This window comes from Ipomoea triloba, chromosome 8 (assembly GCF_003576645.1).
Source record: "Ipomoea triloba cultivar NCNSP0323 chromosome 8, ASM357664v1".
NCBI classification, from domain to species: domain Eukaryota; kingdom Viridiplantae; phylum Streptophyta; class Magnoliopsida; order Solanales; family Convolvulaceae; genus Ipomoea; species Ipomoea triloba.
Genome location: NC_044923.1, coordinates 9,106,846 through 9,130,191, shown reverse-complemented (window position 1 = coordinate 9,130,191; position 23,346 = coordinate 9,106,846). Strand labels below are relative to the sequence as shown.

The 23,346-nt window shown below is 35.6% G+C and overlaps 3 protein-coding genes and 2 long non-coding RNA genes across 5 annotated transcripts; 3 read left to right on the top strand and 2 right to left on the bottom strand.

Moving 5' to 3' along the window:
* Positions 1-7,073: 7,073 nt before the first annotated feature.
* On the bottom strand, positions 7,074-7,970 carry LOC116026907 (acylsugar acyltransferase 3-like). Its single transcript, XM_031268335.1, has 3 exons — positions 7,874-7,970; positions 7,282-7,784; positions 7,074-7,103 (listed from the first exon to the last, which is right to left on the bottom strand). The coding sequence occupies exons 1-3, from the start codon at positions 7,968-7,970 to the stop codon at positions 7,074-7,076; spliced, it is 630 nt and encodes a 209-aa protein (XP_031124195.1).
* Positions 7,971-8,962: 992 nt separating this feature from the next.
* Positions 8,963-10,166, bottom strand: LOC116026679. Its single transcript, XR_004099876.1, has 3 exons — positions 9,994-10,166; positions 9,652-9,752; positions 8,963-9,070 (listed from the first exon to the last, which is right to left on the bottom strand). It is a non-coding gene; the product is annotated as an uncharacterized LOC116026679 (long non-coding RNA).
* Positions 10,167-16,070: 5,904 nt separating this feature from the next.
* Positions 16,071-16,829, top strand: LOC116026906 (zinc finger BED domain-containing protein RICESLEEPER 4-like). The gene is made up of 3 exons (XM_031268334.1): positions 16,071-16,412; positions 16,486-16,777; positions 16,825-16,829. Exons 1-3 carry the CDS (start codon positions 16,071-16,073, stop codon positions 16,827-16,829), a joined length of 639 nt encoding a protein of 212 aa, XP_031124194.1.
* Positions 16,760-18,904, top strand: LOC116027906 (zinc finger BED domain-containing protein RICESLEEPER 2-like). Its single transcript, XM_031269676.1, has 5 exons — positions 16,760-17,458; positions 17,540-17,881; positions 17,962-18,359; positions 18,450-18,563; positions 18,613-18,904. The coding sequence occupies exons 1-4, from the start codon at positions 16,834-16,836 to the stop codon at positions 18,495-18,497; spliced, it is 1,413 nt and encodes a 470-aa protein (XP_031125536.1). The 5' UTR covers positions 16,760-16,833; the 3' UTR covers positions 18,498-18,563; positions 18,613-18,904.
* A 1,229-nt stretch (positions 18,905-20,133) lies between these two features.
* Positions 20,134-23,136, top strand: LOC116027808. The gene is made up of 3 exons (XR_004099999.1): positions 20,134-20,447; positions 20,991-21,183; positions 22,634-23,136. It is a non-coding gene; the product is annotated as an uncharacterized LOC116027808 (long non-coding RNA).
* The last annotated feature ends 210 nt before the right edge of the window (positions 23,137-23,346 follow it).

Sequence of the window (23,346 nt, the reverse complement as noted above, 5' to 3'; positions counted from 1 at the left end):
CAATGCTTACGGACAAAACCAAAGATCAAACAACAATTGGAAACAGGGAGAGGGTTGGAACAATAGCCATAATGATGGTTATCAAGCGCAAAGACAATACAACTATGGACAGAAGCCTGTATATGGACAAAATGACAAGAACAGACTGATGTATAATCAAAACCAAGGAAATGGAAATCAAATGACCCAGTTCAGGCCACAATATGACTCTCAACTTGATTTTACTCAACAAAGAAGGGATGACATCCGTGAGGTAGATGAAAGACTTACAAGGACGATCATGGAACTCAAAAATGATCGGGCAAATCTGAAACAAGAAATTACTCAAGAGATTAGGCAAGAAATCTCTAGTCTTCGCCAAGAGTCGAAGGCTACATTAAAGACAATCGAGAATCAAATCTCTCAAATGTTTAAGATGATGTCAGATCGGCACTACAGACAACTCCCGAGCAACACTGAAAACAATCCAAAGGAGAGAGTCAACGCCATTGATGCCAAAGAAGAAGCACATGAGAAATGTGATCCAATGGATGCTATCTGTGGAACTTGTCAATGTAAGGTAGACGACCAACGAAACAAGGCTACCTCTTGTAGTCTTAACCTTGAATTAAAAAATGCGAACAGCTCGTGCACCATATCGATGAAAGAACGCAAGGAGGAAACCACTTCGGAAGAATGCCCGAAAGGAAAGGAATTACCGAGAGACAACATCAAAAGCTCAGAAGAAAAAGAAACAGCTCGAGAAGGTAAATTTAAAGCTTTTATTCGGAAATTATTTAATAGCAAAGAATGCCGTGAGTTGTTTGAAAATGATATTGGTGATAATTTTACATGTTTAAGCCAAGAATCTTCGGCTTGTTTGACTGAAGGAAACCCCAGAAAGAAGGGTGACCTTGGAGCTTTGTTGCTCCCATGTTCTATACAGAGCATGGAACCTAGAAACGCTCTTGCTGATCTTGGTGCTTCTATCAATGTCATGTCTTTAAATATTTTTGAAAAATTGAACTTACCACGTTTGAAACCGACAAGGCTGACTCTACGTTTGGCTGACGGAACCACACGGTATCCTGAAGGCTTAGTGGAGGATGTTTTAGTAAAAATAGGAAAGTTTCTTGTGCCTGTCGATTTTATTGTCTGTAAGATGGGAGATGATGATCCCCATGAATCCTTAATTCTTGGAAGACCATTTCTGGCTATTTGTCGTGCACGAATAGACGTTAGTTCAGGAGAAATCACCCTGAGATTCGAAGGACAAGCCAAGAATGATGACAAGGAAAAAGCAAAAGAAGGAGCTAATGACAATGAAAGGGCAAAGGTCAAATCAAAAGTGAAACCAAAACCGAAGCGGAGGAACGATAAGCTTACTTGGAAAAACACGTGGGTACCAAAATGCTTCTTACCCACCACCAAAGAATATGGTTGAATTCAAACCCAGGTATAATGCGTCTAGCCAATGACGTAAACTGTGGCGCTGCTTGGGAGGCAACCCAAGATTTTAATAAAATATTTTACGTTATAACTATGCTTTCGTTTTTAATGTTTTTGTTCTAATAAATTGCCACAACCGTTTGGAACCATGTTTTGAGGACTAATTTGTAGGATTCGAGACTAGAAATTGCTTTGGAAGAGTTTAAACTGGATATAGGTATGGAAGGGAAGGCCAAAAATCAGAAGAAAACGATGCAGTGGACCTACACGAGGCTCACACGTGTGTAGCCGTGCGTGGGAACGAAGCAGTAAGCTCCCACGCACGCTCACACGCGTGTTGCCCAGTGTGGGAGCGAGGCAGAGAGCCTCCACGCACGGTCACACGCGTGTGACCGGCGTGGAAGGCCTCTACAGGTTTAAAACCCTTGTTCGGCCATTCCACCCTATTTTGCTCCCAAAACCAATTTTTCTCTTCTCTTCTCCACGCAAGGAAGACCCAAACTCAAGGTTTGAACATACTTTTCACTTTTTACCATTCAAGGGAGATTAAAACATCAACATCAAGGTAATTTTTCATCTTTTTAACTCTTTATCCTTGAATATTCATGAGTTTGGAAGAGCTTGAATGTGAAATTTATTCTACCTTGCCTAGCATGATTTTGAATGATTTTGAATGATTATGTTGGTCATAATGCTTAGTAGAACTATCCTTTGATGTTTTCTTTCATTCTTGATGGTTACATTGATGGATTGTTGTATATTTTTGAACTTCAAGTGTGAACACCATTGATGAACAAATGGGTTTGTTAGATTTCTTGTTGAAATTATGAAATTAATGCTTGAGTTGATGATTAAACTTGTTATAGAACTATTATATGTCATCAATTTGACTTTTCACATGCTACATTGCCCAAATTGAATTTTCAATTTTGAAACCCTAATTTTGAATTTGGGGAAGAAGATGAAGTTGACTTTTTGAAATTCTTGACTTTTGTAGTTGACTTCTCATTTGACTATCAAATTGACATATCTTATGATGAATTTATGCATGTGTGTGATAATGGAATGATATTGTTGATATCCTTATGCTTGAATTGTCCAAAATATAGGGGAAACTATGGCGAAATTTTTGAAAAATTCTTAACCCTATATGTTCAAATCCCATTATTTTGACAAGGAATTTTACATTAATATAGTGGTGACTTATTCAAAGACCATAAATCATAATTTCTATAATTTGTAGGATGGGACGCTCAAAAGAGATTGCAAAGAAATCGAAACATGATGTAGGAGAATCGAGTCGATCAAGGACACGACAGCACACTACAGCTCAACAGGCTATGCAAGAGCCGGGATCAAGGTCTCTACGACACTTGACACCCATTCAACTCGCAACAGTTGACAACTATAAGGGAAAGCAGCTTTCTGTTGGCCGTCACTTTGAGGACAATGTTTTAATAGAGTTTGGTTGTTTGCAAGAAGTGAATACGTTCATTGGGCACCCACAGCTCCGCTATCTGTTTCAGTGGAGAGGACCCACATATGCACCTGTCACTTATGAATTCTTAGCAACCCTGAATATCAGGAAGGAAGTCAACGATGCAAGGGAGTCCATTTCATTCACTCTTTTCGGCAATCACTACAGTATGTCTGTTAACACTTTGGGTGTTACACTCGGTTTTCATGATGCGACAAGCGTGTCCATGCCATATTTTAGAGATTTCAAAGAAGATTTTGATTCAGATGAAGTTGCTAGACGATACTGGAGAAGCATCACAAACAATGCCCCGTACAACTCTTCGAATTTGAAAGCAAAGCTCATCACCCGGAATGCTTTGAAGGCTATCAGATTAGCCTTTGCTATAAATCTCTCTGGCCGAACAACAAATAGAAACAAGGTATACAAGCAGGACTTATTCTACATGTGGTGCATGGAGAATAACGTCAGTATCAACATGGGCGTTCAGGCTAGGAAATGGCTCCAAACCCAACAGAAGACAAAGGTTCAGACTGTGTTTATTGGACCTTTCGTGACTAAACTGTGCTATGGGTTGGGTCTACTGAACCAGCTGATGGGAGAGAGATCGGATGGTTGCTCAATTCCTTTTACCGTGGGTGAGTTCTTTGCTGCAGAACTAAGGCTTGGAGGTGATGATGCACCTGATTTAAATGATTCTGATAATGATGAGGACGAGGAAGAGAATGAGGAGGAAGAAGCTGCACAGGAACAAGGCTCTATCCCGATGGATTGGACCTCGACACAGAGACAGCTCCATGAGGAACAAATGAATTACTGGTGTGAGCAGCACGCTTGGCAGGAAGGCCATTTCACATCAATCGCGGCAAGACAGGATGTGCACACCGAGGACCTCAACCGCATGAGACAAGCGGTGGAGGAAAATGATAGAAGAATTGCCGCTCTTGAAGCTCGATTCGATAGGCAATCCCATCCTTTCGGTGATGAGTGATACCTACCTCGACTATTCTCGATCCTGATTGACTGGCAATTGATTCTGAGTCCTGTGACATTGGTTACTTTGATTGATGGTCCCATTTGAACACTAGGTGCCCTATGCGCGGGGTTCCGACCTTTATTTCTCTTATCTCTTTACTTTACTTTACTTTATCGCTTTAGGTTATTTAATTTCCAACTGCTTTACTTTTCCGCATTTCTATTCAGATATTTCTACTTATTTTTATGCTTTATTATCTAAGTTTGTATTATTATTATTATTGCTCTTATATTTCTATCAGTTTTCTAATAATTGAATAGTACTCCGAAAACCCTTTTTTGTATGATATGTCTCCATTTCTTATAGAGCATCTATAACGGGAGCTGACCTATGATGGAAGCTAAAGTGTGGAAACAGGGATGCATACTTGGTTTATCCTCTTATCCCTTTTCTAATTTCAAGCCCCGTTTTGATCTTTAAAGTGTGGAAAATTTTCTTTATAGCTTTGTGTATGAGTATATTAGAGTTTGCCATGATTAATAGGATTGTTTGATGCATACCCTTTATCCCAGAGCAATTTCCAAAGTGTGGAAAGGGATTTTTTTTTTTATTTTGTCTATCTTTAGAATCCCAGTTTTGTTCCTTTACCTTGTGCGTATAGAAACATCGAGGACGATGTTTACTTTAAAGTGTGGAAAGGACGCACTTCGTGCTTTACATGCTTACATGCTTAGTTTAGAAGTGAAGCTCTTGGGAATGATAAGCGGGTGCATTTGCAGTTTTGAAAAGAGAGTTATCATTTGTGTTATCTAGGGAGAATTTTGACTAGATGCCCAAAAATTTTTACTCTCGAAATATCTTTGAGGAAGTTACTTTTCGCACCCATGAGAGAGTTTAGAGCCAAATAAGATTATATTCTTGCCTGCTTGCATGATTTTCACCTCTTATTTACGTAGGACCTTAGTCAAGGATCTCTCGAAGTGAGAGTGTGCACTCTTTAATTTGAGAAAGATAAAACTAGCAAGGCCCGGAATTGAACTAACCTTGGTAGGGCATGGGGCAAAAGGAGAGCCTAATGGTGAGCTTAATGAGAAAACAAAACCCTTGAACATTAAATAGAAAAAGGCATGAGGGGTTGACACGAGGAGGAGTCGAAAAGGCAAAAGGCCAATCACCAAAGAGTTTAAAATTGAGGGAAGCCAATTCGTTGGGTTGTGTCCAAACCATAGTCTTCGGTAAGCAAAAAGCTTTATCTGGAGTCGGTTGTTCACATAAAAAGATCCCAAGAATTGAGAAAATAGAGCTGAGGTGAGCCGCTTTGCTAGGATTCGAGTACCCATTGCACTGACCTTCGAAAAAGCATGGATCTCCATGTGAAGTCGGGTGGCTCGATGACGTTATCCTAGGAAGTGAGAAGAAAGAGGGACCGCGCTAAGCCAAAAGCGGTGAGTGGTCCATGCCCCTACCCTCATTTACATTTACGTTGGGCTTTGGCGTATAAGGATGGAAAGTTGATTAGCTAGTGCACATCGTTCTCACTAGTGAGATCGGCTAGAGGCCCTATTTAAATAAAAGGTGAACCAAAACTTTGGAAATGCATGCTTGCGTATGGTGCGAGAAGTGTGATCCTTTGTTTTATTTTATTTTATCTACGAAAGGTTTTTATTTCCCGGAAATATTTCTTGAGTTGCTGGCATCTGACCAAAATCCTTTGTAGATAACACAAATGATTTCCCCCGTTTCAACAGTCTTAGACACCCATTATTTTGACTTGCCAAAAGCTTTATTTTGCATGGGAGAGTATCTCGGAGACTTATATGCTTAAAGAGTAAAATGTCTTGCTTGAGGACAAGCAAGAAACAAAGTGTGGAAAATTTGATAAGACTCCGAGACACCCTTATTTCAGGCACATTTTAGGGTGTTTTATTGCGTCTATAGCATCCTTACTTGGTAAATTATGTGCGTAAATGCTTGAAAATCACTAATTGATACACAAAAGCTATTTTTAGCTTAAAAGAAGTAAAACAGGAGCCCCGGGAGCAAATAGGACCAAAAGATGAGCTTAAAGAGCAAACCAGGCAAAAGCGGAGCCCCGGAGGACTGATCTGGAAGGCCACACGCGTGTGAGCAAGCGTGGAAACTTTCCAGAAGCTCCCCACGCACGCTCACACGCGTGTGAGAGGCGTGGAGGCGTGATGCGCGAATTTCAGCTAGGGTTGTCATTTCGGAGACTATTTAAACCCCTTTGATGAATTTTCATAGGGGGGATTGAGAAGGATTTTCCAGAATTTTAGTCTTCACTTTTCTTAGTTTTTCTTTGGAGAGTTTTCTCCATTTTTCTTAGTTTTTAGATTAGATCAATCTCCATTGTAGAAGACAACAAAGCTTGGATTGAAGATCTTCTTTTCTCTAGGTGATCTCTATTACATTTCTATATTTTAGTTATCTTGTTCTTGGATTGAATTAGCTTTACTTTCATTTCATATCATGAGTAGCTAATTTAGTCTTGGGATTTGGATTATGTGATTGAATATTGCTTTTGTGATGATCTTATTTCTATATCTTGGATCTATGAGTTTGTGTTGATGGATTATCTATTCTTGTCTTTTGATTGTTGTTTTGATGAGATCTTGTTTGGATTTGGCCAATCTAGATGAGAGATTGAGCTCTTGACTCTTTCATGTCTTTGATTAGAGTTAGGATTTAAAGCTTTACACAATCAAGGTTCCTATGAACTTCTTAAGAATAGTAGGATAGTGTGTAGCTTAAGTGTTCGATAAAATGTCTCTTAGAACTTTGGATGCTTGTAGGCACTCCTAAGTCAAAGAAGCCTTAGTACACAAGGTGGAAAAGGACTAAGACAACACACTCTTGATTAGATGATATCCTAGAAATCCTAATCCTTGACCTTAGACTCTCACTATGCAATATTCATGAACACTATCCAATCCCTACCCCTTTTACATATTCCCAAAATCACTTTTACCTTACTACTCTTTTACACTTCCAACCAACCAATGAACTACACTCTCATTTGCAATTCCACCCTTCACCACTCTCAAATCATATGTAGGATTCAGTCTAGTAAACTCCCGAATGTTTGACACACCTCCACGTCCTTCCTTCGAGACCGACACTCGGGAAGTCACTGACCTTCCGTTTTATCATACAAATATCTTTTGACATTTCACCCTATGCACGCAAGTTGTTGTCACCTACCGACTGACCCAAGAAGGAATAGTGACGGGCCTTTCATATTCAGGATGCCGGTGTTCTATTAGCTTTTCCCTTTCTGCCGATCGACTCCTCTACTACCCGATCACTTTTATATACCATCATATAAATTTTATATACTAATATTAAACTAAATATTATGAAAAAAAATTGAATAAAAACATACCATTGCTTTAAGGGAGTTTAGCTTAGAGGTAGAGAAAAAGTATCTCTTTTGGCAACAATGTTGAGTTTCCGCCACGATCACCGGGGTGGGCAACGGAGGGCTTTTCTCCGGCGGCGGAATGACAGAATCTCTGACAAAATGTGCAAACGGTTTGACGTGGGGGTCACGCGTTGTGGCAGCCCAATCATTGATGAACTTTGTGACGGTGAAACCATCCCCAATCTTGTGACACAAGGCAGCGCTCACTGCTATTCCTCCACACTCGAAATGGCTCACTTGAGCCACCGCTAACTTGCCATACCAGTTTCTCCACGGCAGTTCCTCCGGGAAAACTATGGACTGTGTATTTTCGACATTACCTAGAACATCGGACATGGAGTAGTGGATTCGAACCTCGGAGAACTCGACTCCCGTGTCATTGCACTCCACGGAGGCGTTGTCTCTAAGCATCCCGGCGTATGGATAGTCGCTGTAAGGGTTTTCGATAGAGAGGTCTGCATAAGCTGGGAGATATTATTGGGTTGGGGTTTAGAATAAAAGAAGGCAAAGGGGAGGTACATGCTGGATAAGGCTTGATCAATGTAAGAGAGACTGTGGGTTCTGAGAGAAGTTGGGGTTGGAGACGATGGCTTCACAATATTCTTTTCAAGAACGGACACCATTGGAATTGGTAATGATATAATTGCCATCTTTTTGTATAAGTGGAAAAATACTCAGTAGAAGAATTGGCCGCAGGTAGATGTATTTGACAACTCAAATGTAAGCTATTTATAGAACAGATTATTACACAAGGAATCTATTTTAATCACTCATAAGAATCTAATCAAATGTAATTAAATAATTCATGGGCAATATTAAATGGCTGCACTAGTACAAAATGGGGTATTTGCGTCTGGAGTTTTGGACTTTTTGCGTCAGGAGTACACCAAACGCATATGCCGTAGACGCAATTAGCCCAGACTATCTGCGTCCGGAGTTGTCCCGGACGCAGATAGTCACCAAATGCGTCCGGAACTGCCCAGGTCCGGACGCAGCTGGTCATTTATATATTTTTTTAATTAAGCAGCTGCGTCCGGAACTGCCCAGTTCCAGACGCAGATAGTCATTATTATTTTAAAAAAATAAAATTATTTGAAAAAAAATTAAATTGATAAAATAATAAATACAATTTTTTTCCTGTACAAAATTGATAGTCATTACACATACTCACCAAGTACCCTGCACATTGAAGCAAGCAAAAATAAAAAGAGTGGCTAAAAGAGTGCCTTTTAACAACTAACCATCTTAGTCATAAAAGCAATTTGAACTACACACTGCTAGCATCTGTTTGTTTATCAAGGGATTTCAAGAAAACAAAACTAATTGCAGAAACAGTGTCACTATACACAAAAAAAGAATTTGAAGTCAAATATAAGGTGAAAGCTAATATTGGTGACAGCAAAAACCTGTGCAACCTGTGCTTCTCTAATACGCAAATTCTGACCAGTGGGATCAAGCAAGTCATTGATCACCTGAAAATATAGGCATGAAGAGTAGGGGCGATAAGTAAAATCTGGGGGCAGAAAGTGCATAAAGGAATATTAAAATCCCACGCCAAAAAACAAATATTATGAAAATATAAATGGCAAAAGTCGGCACCAGTGATTTGGAGCACCTTTGAGTGATATAGACTGTATAAAACTGGGTACAGATTTCATGAAAAGGTGAAATTGAAAGCACTTACATCTTGAATAATGCTAAAAACATCCTTTATTGCCAACGGAACTATACCTGGAGAACTTTGATCTCCCTGTGGAAAAAAAAATGGTGACAAGCAAATAAAGACATGCTATGAACTAAAGAAGACAGCATTTGTGGATTTCAATCCAATGAGACAGAGGATAAAGATAATTTGCATCCATGTGATTGGTGAAATTGAAACAAGCCTTTCAGCATTTCAGTGCTTGAAGAATCACTTTTTAACTGCTCACTACACAGTGTTGTTTAAGCTAAGTAGAGCTTTTTCTTCAATTCAAGAAATGTACAAAACATACATGCATAGTATGTGTCTTTCCACTACTAGTAACACCATAAGCAAATATTGTCCTTGCAAAATCAGCATTTTCATATTAAACAACACATTGCCAAGTGTTGAACATGAACAGTACCTAATTGTTAACTATTCTTATTGTAATCAAATCAAACATTTGTCATAGTAAAGGCACAGAATGCAATAGCAGCACAAGTCTTAAAGGAATGAAAAGAGCAGACTATAAAAAGCAGTTTTCAATATCATTCACATCTTTCCAATTCTTATACTTACAAGATAAGAACCACAAGGCACAAAGAGAAACTACTAGAACACAATCAAAAATTTTCTGGTACACAAACCTTAAGCTTTGTCTCATAACTATTAATGAGTTGGGTAGAGTTTCTATTATGTCTTCCTCATTCTTCATCAATTCTTTTTTGTTTAGTGGTCTCTTTCGCACCTGCATATAGTTAATCCATTCACAACCATGTCAAGAAAAGAAATGATCTAGTTTTCAGAAGGTAAACACCTCATTAAGCAATCAAGAAAATGATGAAAAGTAATGGCTAGGGCTTAATGATGCTTATTTGATAGGATGGAGGGAGTCCATACTCCATAGAAAGCTCTACAAAGTAAAAGGAGAAAACAAACAATGAGGTTCTATAATGAAGAATACATAGAAAAGACATAAAGAAATATACCACTACTTTGATCTTTGCAACATTGTTAGCCCTTTCCTTATCAGCAGCAAAGCTTTTCATAACATTATTCTCAGGCAAGCCACAAACTTAACTACTTTGTTTATTGTTTGTAAAGTATGCATCTGAGTCATCACTTCACATTTTAACACAGAAGACAACAAAGATGGTAAGACTCAGGCACATCTTGCAAGAAAAATTAAAGACCACAAGCTGTTTGAAATTTCTAGCTTCCTGTAAAAAATTAAAACTTGCTTTACTCCTCATTATTCAGAAACGGTTGGGTTGGAGCAAGAAAGAGCAAAAAAATAGGTACCTTTAGAACTCCACTGTATCCTCCATGACAGTTTAATCAATTCTGATGGGGACACAATTGCATCAATCAGACTTAATTTCTTCCCTTCTTCAGACAATATGGGTTTAGATGTCTGCAAATCAACATTGTTGAATCCCAATCAAACACTCATAAATCTTCTCTTCTATATGCCTCTCATCCACCACCGGCACATTTGCCATACAAATTTCATCATTCATAAATCATAATGTTTGCCAGAATACTTACCAGCATCATTTAATTTCAACACCTTTCTGCAATCCCACAAGCCTTGGAAGACGTTGTGTACCTTGAAAAAGATATCAAACACTCAAACCACTAGTTTAAAAATATATTAAGATGAACTTGAATATTTCAAGAAATTAAAACATACATCAAGTAGAAATGTACCTCCAAAGCCAGCTATACAGTCACATATTAACATATTACTCAAGTATAAAAGACTTATTGGAGCATATAAACAACACACCAATGCCAATTCTAAGCCACCTCCAAGTGCGAGTCCTTGTATGGCAGCAACAGCAGGCTTTTTGCCATCTACACAGTCATGAGTAAGATTTTAAATGATGATGCCACAAATAATCAAAATACACAAGAATGCCAGTTCAGGAAGACTTCCCAGAGAGACATCAGACAACATCTTCCTCCCCATAAACTGTATGGCTGCAAGATATAAAATCATCTAACACTTGGTTCGACCTTTATAGCTTATATACATGGCAAGTTGGTTAATTGAATACATGCAATTAGATGGTAGTGTAAAATTATAAGTAAGATATAGGGAGCCTTAGAATGGTTTATTGATACAGTTACATATTACTACTCTCCCATTTTACTATTTAAAGGTCAAACTAACCTTTCCTAGATCAGTTTTTAAGGCCAAATTAACCCTTCTTAGATCATTTTTTCTTTAACATTTTCTAATAATTTTTTTTTTTTGAACGTATTTTCTAATAATTTTTGAATTTGATTATTTGTGTTTAATAAAGCTTTTTATGTAGTTTTTAAATAAATATTTTTTATTGCCTAAAAAAATCTAATTAATATAAAATAAAAGAAACTGTTACCTTCTTACTATGGCAGAAAAATGAGCAGCTTAAAATATATGAAAAAGTAAACTCCGCATGATCTCTATTGTAATTTCAGTTACCAGAATATTACTTCTTGCTTTATCATTAGGCTGCAACAGACTTCTTGCCCATTTATAGAGTACCCTAAACTTTACAGGCACTTCATGCCAAATTGCTTAGGCCCCAAAGCTCAAGCATCTTTTTCTGCCAAGCCTTTTAATAACACCAAACAGAACACCTATATACCATGATCTGAAAATGATCTGAAAATGCACCATATTGGAGTAGTTTTCTTTTTAATTGATATTGTGCTCAAAACAGAAAGGATAGGATATTTCTCCTGAAAGTATTAGGAAATAGAAAAAGGGAAGATGGAAGAAGGGTGGGGTTTGCAGGTGCTCAAGATAGTGTTACATGCTTATTGCAAATAATAAGTTTACCTTGAAGGCATCTTTTTGATCTTCCGACAACTCCTCGTCTTCAATAAGTTTGTCTGTAAATTCCTATATGATTGACAATCAAAGTCAGTAGCAAGGACATGGTTTGTCCATACAGAAATACATGCACTTTTCTGCTCAAGTAATAAATACTTCACGGTTTATCTTTGGTGCTTGTTTATATATACATTTTATTTGTACTTGTAATACATTTTAGTTGCACTTTGATGTTCAATTATTTACGAAAATGCTATCGTGTTTTTTTTATATATATTTTTAAAATCAGTGTTTCTGATCTGTTAGATCTGGACACGTGGACGGATGACATACATTCTCATTTCTTTCTTGGGCGAGTGGTTCGCACATGAACGCACTTACACACACACGCGCGCGCACACACACACACGTCCATAATCAAGTGAGAACCATGACCTAGGTGAGAACCTGTGCACAAATCTAAACCATTGATCTAGTACACCTAATGGTTAAAAATAAACAAAACTTTGTAAAATTTATGAAAATGACTACCTCTCTCATTTTAAAAAATTGTAATATTTATTAAAATTACCCACTCATTTTTTATTTGATTCCACATCCATAAGATCTTACAAATCAATTGTTTGAATTTCTCCACAACTTATCACCTGGGAGTAGATCTCATATGATTAGGATTATATATATATATATATATATATATATAGGGAAAATTGTAATTTTTGCCCCTCCATAATATGCCAATTATCAATGTCACCCCTGAATTATTAGTGGTGTAAATGTTGCCCCTCAATTTTCAAAAGCGGTACATATATTGCCCCTCTCGTAACGAAGGAGGGGCAATATTTACACCACGGGAGGGGCAATATATGTACCGTTTCTGAAAATTGAGGGGCAATATTTACACCACAATAATTCAATGGTGACATTGATAATTGACATATTATGGAGGGGCATAAATTACAATTTTCCATATATATATATATATATATATATATATATATTAAGGTCAAATTCTTAGTAGGATGATAATAAAAGAAATATAAAATAAAAATTACACATGGCATCCTAATCAGCACAAATTTATTGTTAACCTGTTAAAAATGTTAATTGCTTTTTTTTTTTTTGAGTTAATTCCATTTTTGGTCTTAGATTTATATGTGGCAATCCACTTTAAGTCCTTTTTTATTAGAACATCCATTTTAGGTCCTAGTATTATTGTGACATGACCATTTTAGTCCTTTATTAACAAAACAGTTTAAATATCGTTAAATTCAATGACGTTTCGGTTTTCAATTATGGATGTTTTTTAAAAAATAAACATAAAAAATATAGTGGTTCAACATACTTTGTATAAAAAAGATTGAAATGTCTTTGTATTTAACGATATTTCGACGATTTTGTTGATGGAGGACTAAAAATGGTCATGTCGCAATAATACTAGGACCAAATGAGGATGTTTTAATAAAAAGGGACTAAAAGTGGATTGTCACCTATAAATCTAGGACCAAAAATGGAATTAACTCTTTTTTTTTTCTAAGTTCAGGAATGAATTTGGAGCTTATTGGAGTTCAGTGGCTTAATTGCTATCCCTAAATAGTTCAGTTGCCTATTTGTACCTTTTCCCATAATATTTTAGTATATATAAAAATAAACTTTCAATTCAATAATGAGCATCTAATGTACTAAATTAAAAATGATGTTTATTATTTATCTATGTTGCAAGTTGAACTATTTTCCATTAATGGTTGTTACACACAAATATACAATGCCGCGGTCGCTGTTCTTTATCTATATAAATAAGAATTTAATACAATATAATCATGGAATATTAACTACAGTAATAGTTTAATGACAATAATAATAATAATTGATTAATCTTCCAGGGTGTACTCCATCTTCTTGATTAGGTTGTTTTCATCCGCGGTGTACACTTAATCCGTCTTTCTTGACTATTCATTTTTTATTCTTTTTTTTTTCTTTTTTTTTTTTTTCAGAACAACTACAATTAGAGCATCTTTATCCATGAGTTATTTCACAATTTTTGAACAATTTTTGTAAGTGTGATTAGAAAAGAGAAAATGAGAGGAGGAAAAAAAAATAAACAAATCAAATTAAAAATAATAATAAAAAAAATACAAACTGTCAGAAACGCACACAGCTTGGTTGCTTTTCTTCTCTTGGCTGTTAGTGGTTACTGTTCCAAAATAGAGTTCTTGCAGGGTGACCCATTTCACCTTCTCTCTTCTTCTCTCTCTTGTTTTGTTGGCACCTTTTATGATAAAAGCTAAACAATATTCACTGATGTGGATGCTCTTATGGCATATTTGGTTGGATGGAAAACCAATTTTATGGAAAAAGTTTTTCAAAAAGTTGAGGAAAATAGATTATTCTCTTGTTTGGTTGGATGGAAAATGGTTTCCATGGAATTCCACTTCCCAAAAGTTAAGGAAAAGTAATTCTTTGATAGGAGTAGGTATTTTGTTTTCCATGGAGGGTGGGAAGAAAATATTAAGGCTTGGACTATTTTACCCTCAACAAAAGTTATTAATTACATATGTATATATATTATCACTATTATTACTAAGGGCATTTTGGTCTTTATATTTATAATTCCTTACCATTCCAAATTCAACCAAACAATGGAATTTATATTCCCAGTAATTTCTTTTCCACCAACCAAACAGTGGAATTTATTTTCATGGTAATTTGTTTTCCATGGAATTTGAATTCCATTTCCTTCAAATCTTTTCCAGCGAACCAAACGGGCTGTTAGAGTTTGTATATGTTCTAGCTATACTACTCTCTGTAGGTGATGTATAGTCGTCTGATCTTATATACTTGTTTTTGCGTATGCTATAATGCTATATATTTTAGGTACCTCTATTTGTTGACAAATATGCTGCGAATCATGTCTCAAAACACATTATTACAAATAGCGAAATTTATACATATTAATAGTGAATTTTTTACATACAAATAGTAAATCTAGATTTATCGAATATCATATTTTTAAGTAAATAGGGTAAGATGTGTTGAATAAATCCAACTATGCTATACAAATAATGAGCCTAATGTACAACATAAATGAGCCTAAAATATACATGCCTAAATAATCAAAGCTCATCACTTTGTACNTTTTTTTTTTTTTTCAGAACAACTACAATTAGAGCATCTTTATCCATGAGTTATTTCACAATTTTTGAACAATTTTTGTAAGTGTGATTAGAAAAGAGAAAATGAGAGGAGGAAAAAAAAATAAACAAATCAAATTAAAAATAATAATAAAAAAAATACAAACTGTCAGAAACGCACACAGCTTGGTTGCTTTTCTTCTCTTGGCTGTTAGTGGTTACTGTTCCAAAATAGAGTTCTTGCAGGGTGACCCATTTCACCTTCTCTCTTCTTCTCTCTCTTGTTTTGTTGGCACCTTTTATGATAAAAGCTAAACAATATTCACTGATGTGGATGCTCTTATGGCATATTTGGTTGGATGGAAAACCAATTTTATGGAAAAAGTTTTTCAAAAAGTTGAGGAAAATAGATTATTCTCTTGTTTGGTTGGATGGAAAATGGTTTCCATGGAATTCCACTTCCCAAAAGTTAAGGAAAAGTAATTCTTTGATAGGAGTAGGTATTTTGTTTTCCATGGAGGGTGGGAAGAAAATATTAAGGCTTGGACTATTTTACCCTCAACAAAAGTTATTAATTACATATGTATATATATTATCACTATTATTACTAAGGGCATTTTGGTCTTTATATTTATAATTCCTTACCATTCCAAATTCAACCAAACAATGGAATTTATATTCCCAGTAATTTCTTTTCCACCAACCAAACAGTGGAATTTATTTTCATGGTAATTTGTTTTCCATGGAATTTGAATTCCATTTCCTTCAAATCTTTTCCAGCGAACCAAACGGGCTGTTAGAGTTTGTATATGTTCTAGCTATACTACTCTCTGTAGGTGATGTATAGTCGTCTGATCTTATATACTTGTTTTTGCGTATGCTATAATGCTATATATTTTAGGTACCTCTATTTGTTGACAAATATGCTGCGAATCATGTCTCAAAACACATTATTACAAATAGCGAAATTTATACATATTAATAGTGAATTTTTTACATACAAATAGTAAATCTAGATTTATCGAATATCATATTTTTAAGTAAATAGGGTAAGATGTGTTGAATAAATCCAACTATGCTATACAAATAATGAGCCTAATGTACAACATAAATGAGCCTAAAATATACATGCCTAAATAATCAAAGCTCATCACTTTGTACNACAAATATTGAGGTGAATGAACAAGCTGGAGCATTTGAAAAAATAGGATTACATTCCAATGACCATGATACACAACAAAATGAAGAAACAGTTAGCCAACAAGATTTTCAAACAAACAAGAGAAAAAAGACATCATGTGTGTGGGATGATTTTACAGTTATTGAGCCAGATGGAATAAAGAAGGCAAAATGTAACCATTGTCATCAACAATTCACATTAACTAAATCGGGCACCACAAGTAGCTTGAAGAGGCATCAAGCTAAATGTGTTACAAGAAAGACAAATTTGAAGGTAACTACATAAATTTTCTTTAGCTTAAATTTTCTATGCATCAATAATAGTAATTGTATTATTGATTTTGTAGATGATTGATCAACAAATGAAGTTAAATTTTTTGCCAAGTGAGGGAGTTTCATCTTCCATTCCTCCATTACATCCTGGAAAGTTTGACATGGAATTAATGAGGGAGTCTGCTACTCATTGGATCATGATGCATGAACATCCATTTACCATTTTAGAAGAAGTGGGATTCAACATTATGATGAAACGAGGTATGCCCGAGTGGAAAAAAATTAATAGAAACACAAGCAAGGCAGATTGTTTGAAAGTTTATGAGCTTGAAAATAAGAAGTTGAAGAACAGTCTTGAATGCATTAGTAAAGTAAGTTTGACAACAGATTGTTGGAAATCAAAAAATCAAAAGATTGAGTACATGGTTGTCACTGGCCATTGGATTGATTCTTCGTGGAGATTGCAAAAGAGAGTTTTAAGCTTCATCAACATTCCACCACCGAGGGGAGGTCTTCAGATTTCTGATGCCATATTCAAATGCATGAAAGAGTGGGGCATTGAAAAGAAAGTTTTTACAATTACAGTTGATAATGCTTCAAGTAATGATTCTGCTATTCGGTATATGAAGGATACACTCCAAAGATCAAGAAGTTTGGTATGTGGAGGACGTTTATTTCATGTTCGTTGTTGTGCGCACATTTTGAACTTGTGTGTACAAGATGGATTAGAAGAGATCCGACACATCATTAGTGATGTTAGAGATAGTGTGGAATATGTGAACCGATCAGAGGCTAGGCGTATACAATTTGCAGATTGTGTGCAACAATTGCAATTGAAAGATAGAAAATTGATTCGTGATTGTAAGACTAGATGGAACTCGACTTTTGAGATGTTAAGTTGTGCACTTAAGTTCAAAGAAGCTTTTAAGATGCTACAAGATCGTGATCCATTCTTTGACAGTTGTCCATCGGAAGCTGATTGGGATAATGTTAGCAAAGTTTGCTCAATATTAGAGGCTTTTTGGATAGCAACTCACGTAATTTCAGGTTTGTTTCTTTTAATTTGATTCTTCTTTAAGTACAAAACTTTGTTTCTTCTAATTGGTTTTATGTTGTTACTTGTTTCAGGTTGTGAGTACCCAACTTCAAATTTATTTCTTCAGGAAGTTCAAAAAATCAAATCAGCATTGGATGGTCGTGTAGATGATGAAGATTCCTTTATTCGAAATTTGGTTCTGATAATGAAGATGAAGTTTGATAAATATTGGGGTGAGTGTAATTTGTTGATGGCTATAGGTGCTGTATTTGATCCAACAAAAAAAATGCTTGCAGTTGAATTTTGTTTTCCTAGACTTTATTCTAGTAAGGAAGCTGCAGAAAATATTTCAAAAGTGAAGGAGATCATTAATACTCTTTATGAAGAGTATGTTGCTAAATCAATCAACCAAGGAATTTTTACAAGTCCGGCAGGTACTTTGCAGTTTGCACAATCAACCAAATAATTATTTTTATTTTATTATTTTATATTAACAATTTAACTTTTACACTAGGTTCTTCAATGGCTTTTGAGAGCCAAGTCAGCCACCAAAGTTCTACACATACTTGGGATGATTTTGATGCATATTGTGCACAAGTTGAGACTGCAGAACCTAAAAGATCAGAGTTAGTGGACTATTTAGAAAAAGGGCGTCTTAAAAAGAATGAGCTTCCTAGTGACTTTTCTTGTTTGGACTGGTGGAAGATGAATAGAATGCAGTATCCAATACTGTCAAGAATGGCGGCAGATATTTTAGCTATACCTGTTACTAGTGTGGCTTCAGAAGCAACGTTTAGTGCTGGAACAAGGGTAATTGATTCTTATCGTGCATCATTGTTACCGGAAACAGTACAAGCTTTACTTTGTGGGGGTGATTGGCTTCGACATATACACGGAGTTACCAAAAATAAAGTAAGTTTATTTTTAATCTATAACTTTTCTACATTGTCTTTTAAAAATATCTAGTTAACTACAAGCTTGTTTACCTTTTATTTTTTTCAGAAAGATAAATCGTACCAAGAAATTTATCTACCTTTATCCAACTCATGAAAGTACGATGAAGACTTGTAGTTGATGTGGAATTGTCAGCTTGTATGGACTATTGAGTACTTTGAACTATGCAGTTTGGAATTGTCAGCTTGTATGGACTATTGAGTACTTTGAACTATGCAGTTTGGACTTATGATGTATTATTAGTAATGTATGAGTACAAAAATTATTATTATTATTTGATGCATCATGCATGTAGTTAATTAAGTCAAATTCGAGCTCCAACACGAGCTCGAACTCGAGCCATGACGAGTCGATATTCGGCTCGAGCTCGAGCTCGAGTTCGAACAGTCGAGCCAATCGAGCCGAGCTCGAGCTGCTCGAAAATAAGACGAGCCGAGCTCGAGCTTCATTTTTTGAGCTCGATCGAACTCGAGCCGAGCTCGAGCTCTCATGTTTCGAGTCGAGCTCGAACTCGAGCACCTCTAAGTTCGGGCTCGGCTCGGCTCGTTTACACCCCTATGTTCAAGTAATAAACCATATTCACACAAATAAATTTTTCTTGCCCAATTAAGTCCTCAACTTTGAAAAATTTAACCAATTTGGTCCTTTGTTTATTTTGGTGTTAAACATCTGTTAAATCGGGACCAAATTGATAGTTTTGCTATAGTCAAGAGACCATTTCGGTAATTAATTTTGATTGAAATGGTCCTTGACTATAGTGAAATTACCAAATTTAGTCTCGATTTAACGGATATCAAACGGTAAAATAAACGGAGGACCAAAATAATTAATATTTTCAAAGTTGAGGACTTAATTGGACAAGAAAAATTGTCAATGACCAAATTGATAATTTTGCAATAGTCGAGGGACCATTTCGGTAATAAACTCTTAAATAAATTGTACAATAATAATAATTTAATATATGTGCATATCTACTATCTACTATATATATATATATATATATACTAATAAGAGTCAAAGAGAGTTAGGTCTAAAATAGGTAGAAAAAATGGCGATCAAATTATTTAATCAAATGGATGGTTCAGATTGTTTAGATTTATATTTTTCCTTGAGATTTCCTAATTTATCCTTAGTTATATGATTATCCGTTAAGTTTTCCGTTAAATATTCTCTTCCATATCCTGTTAACTTTTAACTTACCCTATAATTTCTATAAGAAAGGTCTTAGGTTCGAACCTCATCCCAATCAAATTTGGCATAATTAAGTTCCTCACTCTATTTTATTCTTATTAAATTAAATAAATTAGTAGCTACAACAAAGAATGATACATATGTATTTCTTTAATTTAGAATTCTGTGTCTACAATACCTTTATTTGAAAAAATTATTCATTATCAAAAAATTAAATTAAATAAGAGAAATAATTTCATTAGTTATATTGTCTTTATTTTCTCCCATGCAAAGATTCTTTACATTCAAATTTATCAATTGATATTCATTACATTGTCCATTATCTTATTTTTACAATATCTTGTAATTAAATATCAAAGTTATAATATAAAATAATGTTATATATTTATTTATCAAGTATTTTATTAATACCATGAAAAAAATAAAAAAGAATAGTTTGAAACCAATCATATTAACTACTTGGGAAATTTGTTGACAATGAAAGTACTCAAATAATCTATTACCCAACAACCCCAGGGTCGCTAACCAGATCTGCACGGCACCCCCAAATCGCAAAAAACCTCTCCAATCGCGAACCCTTCCTCTCCTAGGGTCTCCAATCGCACACCTTCCTCTTCGTTCAGCCGCCGGCCGCCGGCCGCCACCCGCCACTTGCCATTCCCTCATCTACGTTCAACCGCCGTCACCCGCCATTGCCTCCCTCTCGCGTTCAGCAGCCGGGCGCCATTTCCGGCCTCGTCTCGGGTTGAGCAGCCGGCGCCCTCCATTCCGCCTTGTCTCGCGTTCAGCCGTCGCCGCCCTCTCCTCCACCGATTGTCGACGCTAAACACCACATCCACCGCTGCCGATTTGCACGTAAGTTTTTGTTATTTATTTTATATTTATATTTATTTATTTCGAATTAGTATTGTATAATTTATTTATTTCCTTTTTTTAAATTTATTTCGAATATTAATTTTATTGTGTTATATTTGAATTTTAAAAATTTATTTTTGAATTTTTATTATTATTGTGGTAGGGTTTTGCACTGATTTTGTTCAGAATATTCCTATTCATCAATTGCGTATGAGGAGATGTTCTGCCTTATGGCATTGTATATTTGTTTTTTATTTGCAGAATTGTGCAGAGGCTTGATCTTTCAAAGTCAAGAGCTTCAGTGCTTACATAAGTTAGGCACCTCAAAGTCTTTATGCTACATGCTAGCTTGTAATTTCTTAGGATATAGACATTGATATCTTTATTTCCTCTTCTTTTGGGCATTTAAACTTGTTTGTGGCTGTTTTTTTTAGGGAATTACAACTGTTGGTTATTGGTATGATCATGGAATTTTAATTTCTTTAGTTAGTAATTCAAGCTGGAATGTCAGAGGTCAAGGATGTCTATGTGTTTATTTTGCAGGTTAAGAATTGAGGGCTTCTAGTTGGGAAAGAGTTCAAGGAGAGTCGTACCGGGTAGATGATCTGCAAGGGATGTTTACTGATCTGCAGTGTCTCTGAGGAAGGAGAGCCGTACTATTGAGGAGCAGTTTAACCAGATGCTTCGCGAATGGAAAGCAAAGCTGAATGAGCCCTCCCCGACTTCTTCTTATAAGGTATGACCAAATTGCTATGGTGATCTCTGTTGACTAAATGAATAGGTCATTTTGCCCAACATACTAATAGTCTGTTCTGACTGTTGTGTCATAGGTGTGATTGGCTATTCTAGGCTAGTCAGAGCATTATGTTTGTAGGCAGGAACAAAGAGTACTAACCTAGTTGATAGCACAATGGTGTAGGGAACATTTATTAAAACATAAGTTATGAAATGCAAGATTAAATTTAAAAGTTTTAGTTATGCAACAATGTTACACAATCTTCAGTTCTCACTTGGTCACTTATGAGATTTGGTTCCAAATTTCACATTTATAAGTTAATTTATGGATTTATTAATACATACATATGTTAAACTGTCTAGCAGCATTACTGATTCGATTATTAACTTTATGTTTTATTTGTTTGAAAACCTTTCCCATGTGGCATTTGAAGAATATCTACTGTCTGTTGTATTTTTTGTCATGCATTCTTTGGTTTGTCCAATGTGGTTTGAGTTTTGTTTCCTTTAGTTTAGTCACCTTGATGATAAGATAAGGGATATTTTCATCAGGACCTCTAAGGCTAGCACTTGACCCTCCATTGTTTCATATATTACAGCAAAGCCTTTCAATTTGCTTTTCAGTATAGTAAATAGTTCAACAAATTTGATTCCAATTCTCTTTGAATGCCATTCTTCTTTGTTATGTTGGCATTAAAAAATGAATAAGTTTTTAGTAAGATAAGTGTTTAATCATAATAATATCAACCCATCCACCTGGGATTAGGGGAACTAAACAGAGATTAGCACATCCCACCTGGGATTGATCATAGTGGAGATCAACCCATTTGACAGCAAGTCCTCAGGCCATAGCAACTCAGTTATTATCATGTGGTCCAAGTGAAACTATCTCCATTTATTAGGATGTAGAGGAGCTGATGAGCTTGCCTCTTGAACAGATCTTGCTCAGATGGATGGCATAAAGGTAGATGGAATAAGCTGAAATTTAAAATTTCAATAAACTCTGGAAGCACTTTTGTTCTATTTTCATTCATCCCATCCTCCATTCTATAATTCCACAAGCTATTATTTTTCCTAATTCTGGAAATTACAAACAATGTAAAGAAGAGAAAAAAATAACATTGGTGTTGCCTAAGTTGTATTCACTTGTTTTTCTTTCCTATAAAGATTTAGTCCTGAGCATCATCTGAAGGATTGACTAGAAACTGGTATGGAGGTTATTTTTTAATATATGGGATATAATATGTTCTTTTTGTTTTAAGAACTATTCAAGGCAGGACAGTGATGTGCTCCTTATTTGTGCACTTTCTCCTCTTTCCTTCTACCACAAAGCTGCAAAATTTTTACTATATCTGCATATTCAATGTTTATTTCATTTTTAAATTGCTAGTGAGAGGATGATGTATTACCGTTTGACTGCATCTTATTGGTGTCTGCTTCTTGCCATCCAGGTCATTGCAGCAACAAATCGAGCTGATATTTTAGATCCTGCTTTGATGAGGTCTGGTCGTCTGGATTGTAAGATCGAGTTTCCTCATCCTACTGAAAAAGTCAGGGCTAGGATCTTGTAGGTAGTGCCTTGATCTAATGTTTTCTCTTACTTTCCTCCCCTGCTCCAACCTTTTTCTCCTTCCAACACAAAAAGGAAAAGTTCTCTTCTGTCTTGTCCTGTTGTGTATTGGATACTAAAATGCACAAAACTTCAGATCCACTCCAGTGTCGAATCCTTCTTCTATGAGGAGCATAATTGAGTGTGTGATTGTGTCCATTAAAATGAAGTTGTGGGGACCCTCAATTTGGTGGTTGAACTGTGAAATCTACCTCTAAGAACATTATGCTTTGATTAGTCAATTGTGAAATGTTTGAGTGCTTTCCAGGAATAGTTTTTTGGTGTTGTATATTCTTGTGTTTGGTTGTTTTTAATTATTGTTAATCTTGGGGTGCATTATTGGTATTATGGTGGTCATGTGTAGGGTTTGCTTTATTAATTATAGTAGAATATATATATATATATATATTAAGAATTATGACTTTTCGCTACAACTGCTAGAGAGCAGGTGTAGCGGAAAGTCATATTTTTTTTATTTAAAAAATACTTTCCGCTACACCTGCTCCAAAGCGGGTGTAGCGGAAAGTCATTTTTTTTAATTAAAAAAATACTTTA

Coding starts and splice junctions, on each gene's coding strand:
- LOC116026907 (XM_031268335.1), bottom strand. CDS start 7,970: ATGGCAATTATATCATTACCAATTCCAATGGTGTCCGTTCTTGAAAAG. Junction 7,785..7,873: donor AACTTCTCTCAGAACCCACA/GTCTCTCTTACA, acceptor AATATCTCCCAG/CTTATGCAGACCTCTCTATC. Junction 7,104..7,281: donor TAAACTCCCTTAAAGCAATG/GTATGTTTTTAT, acceptor TTCTTGGGTCAG/TCGGTAGGTGACAACAACTT.
- LOC116027906 (XM_031269676.1), top strand. CDS start 16,834: ATGGTTGTCACTGGCCATTGGATTGATTCTTCGTGGAGATTGCAAAAG. Junction 17,882..17,961: donor AATTTTTACAAGTCCGGCAG/GTACTTTGCAGT, acceptor CTTTTACACTAG/GTTCTTCAATGGCTTTTGAG. Junction 18,360..18,449: donor ACGGAGTTACCAAAAATAAA/GTAAGTTTATTT, acceptor TATTTTTTTCAG/AAAGATAAATCGTACCAAGA.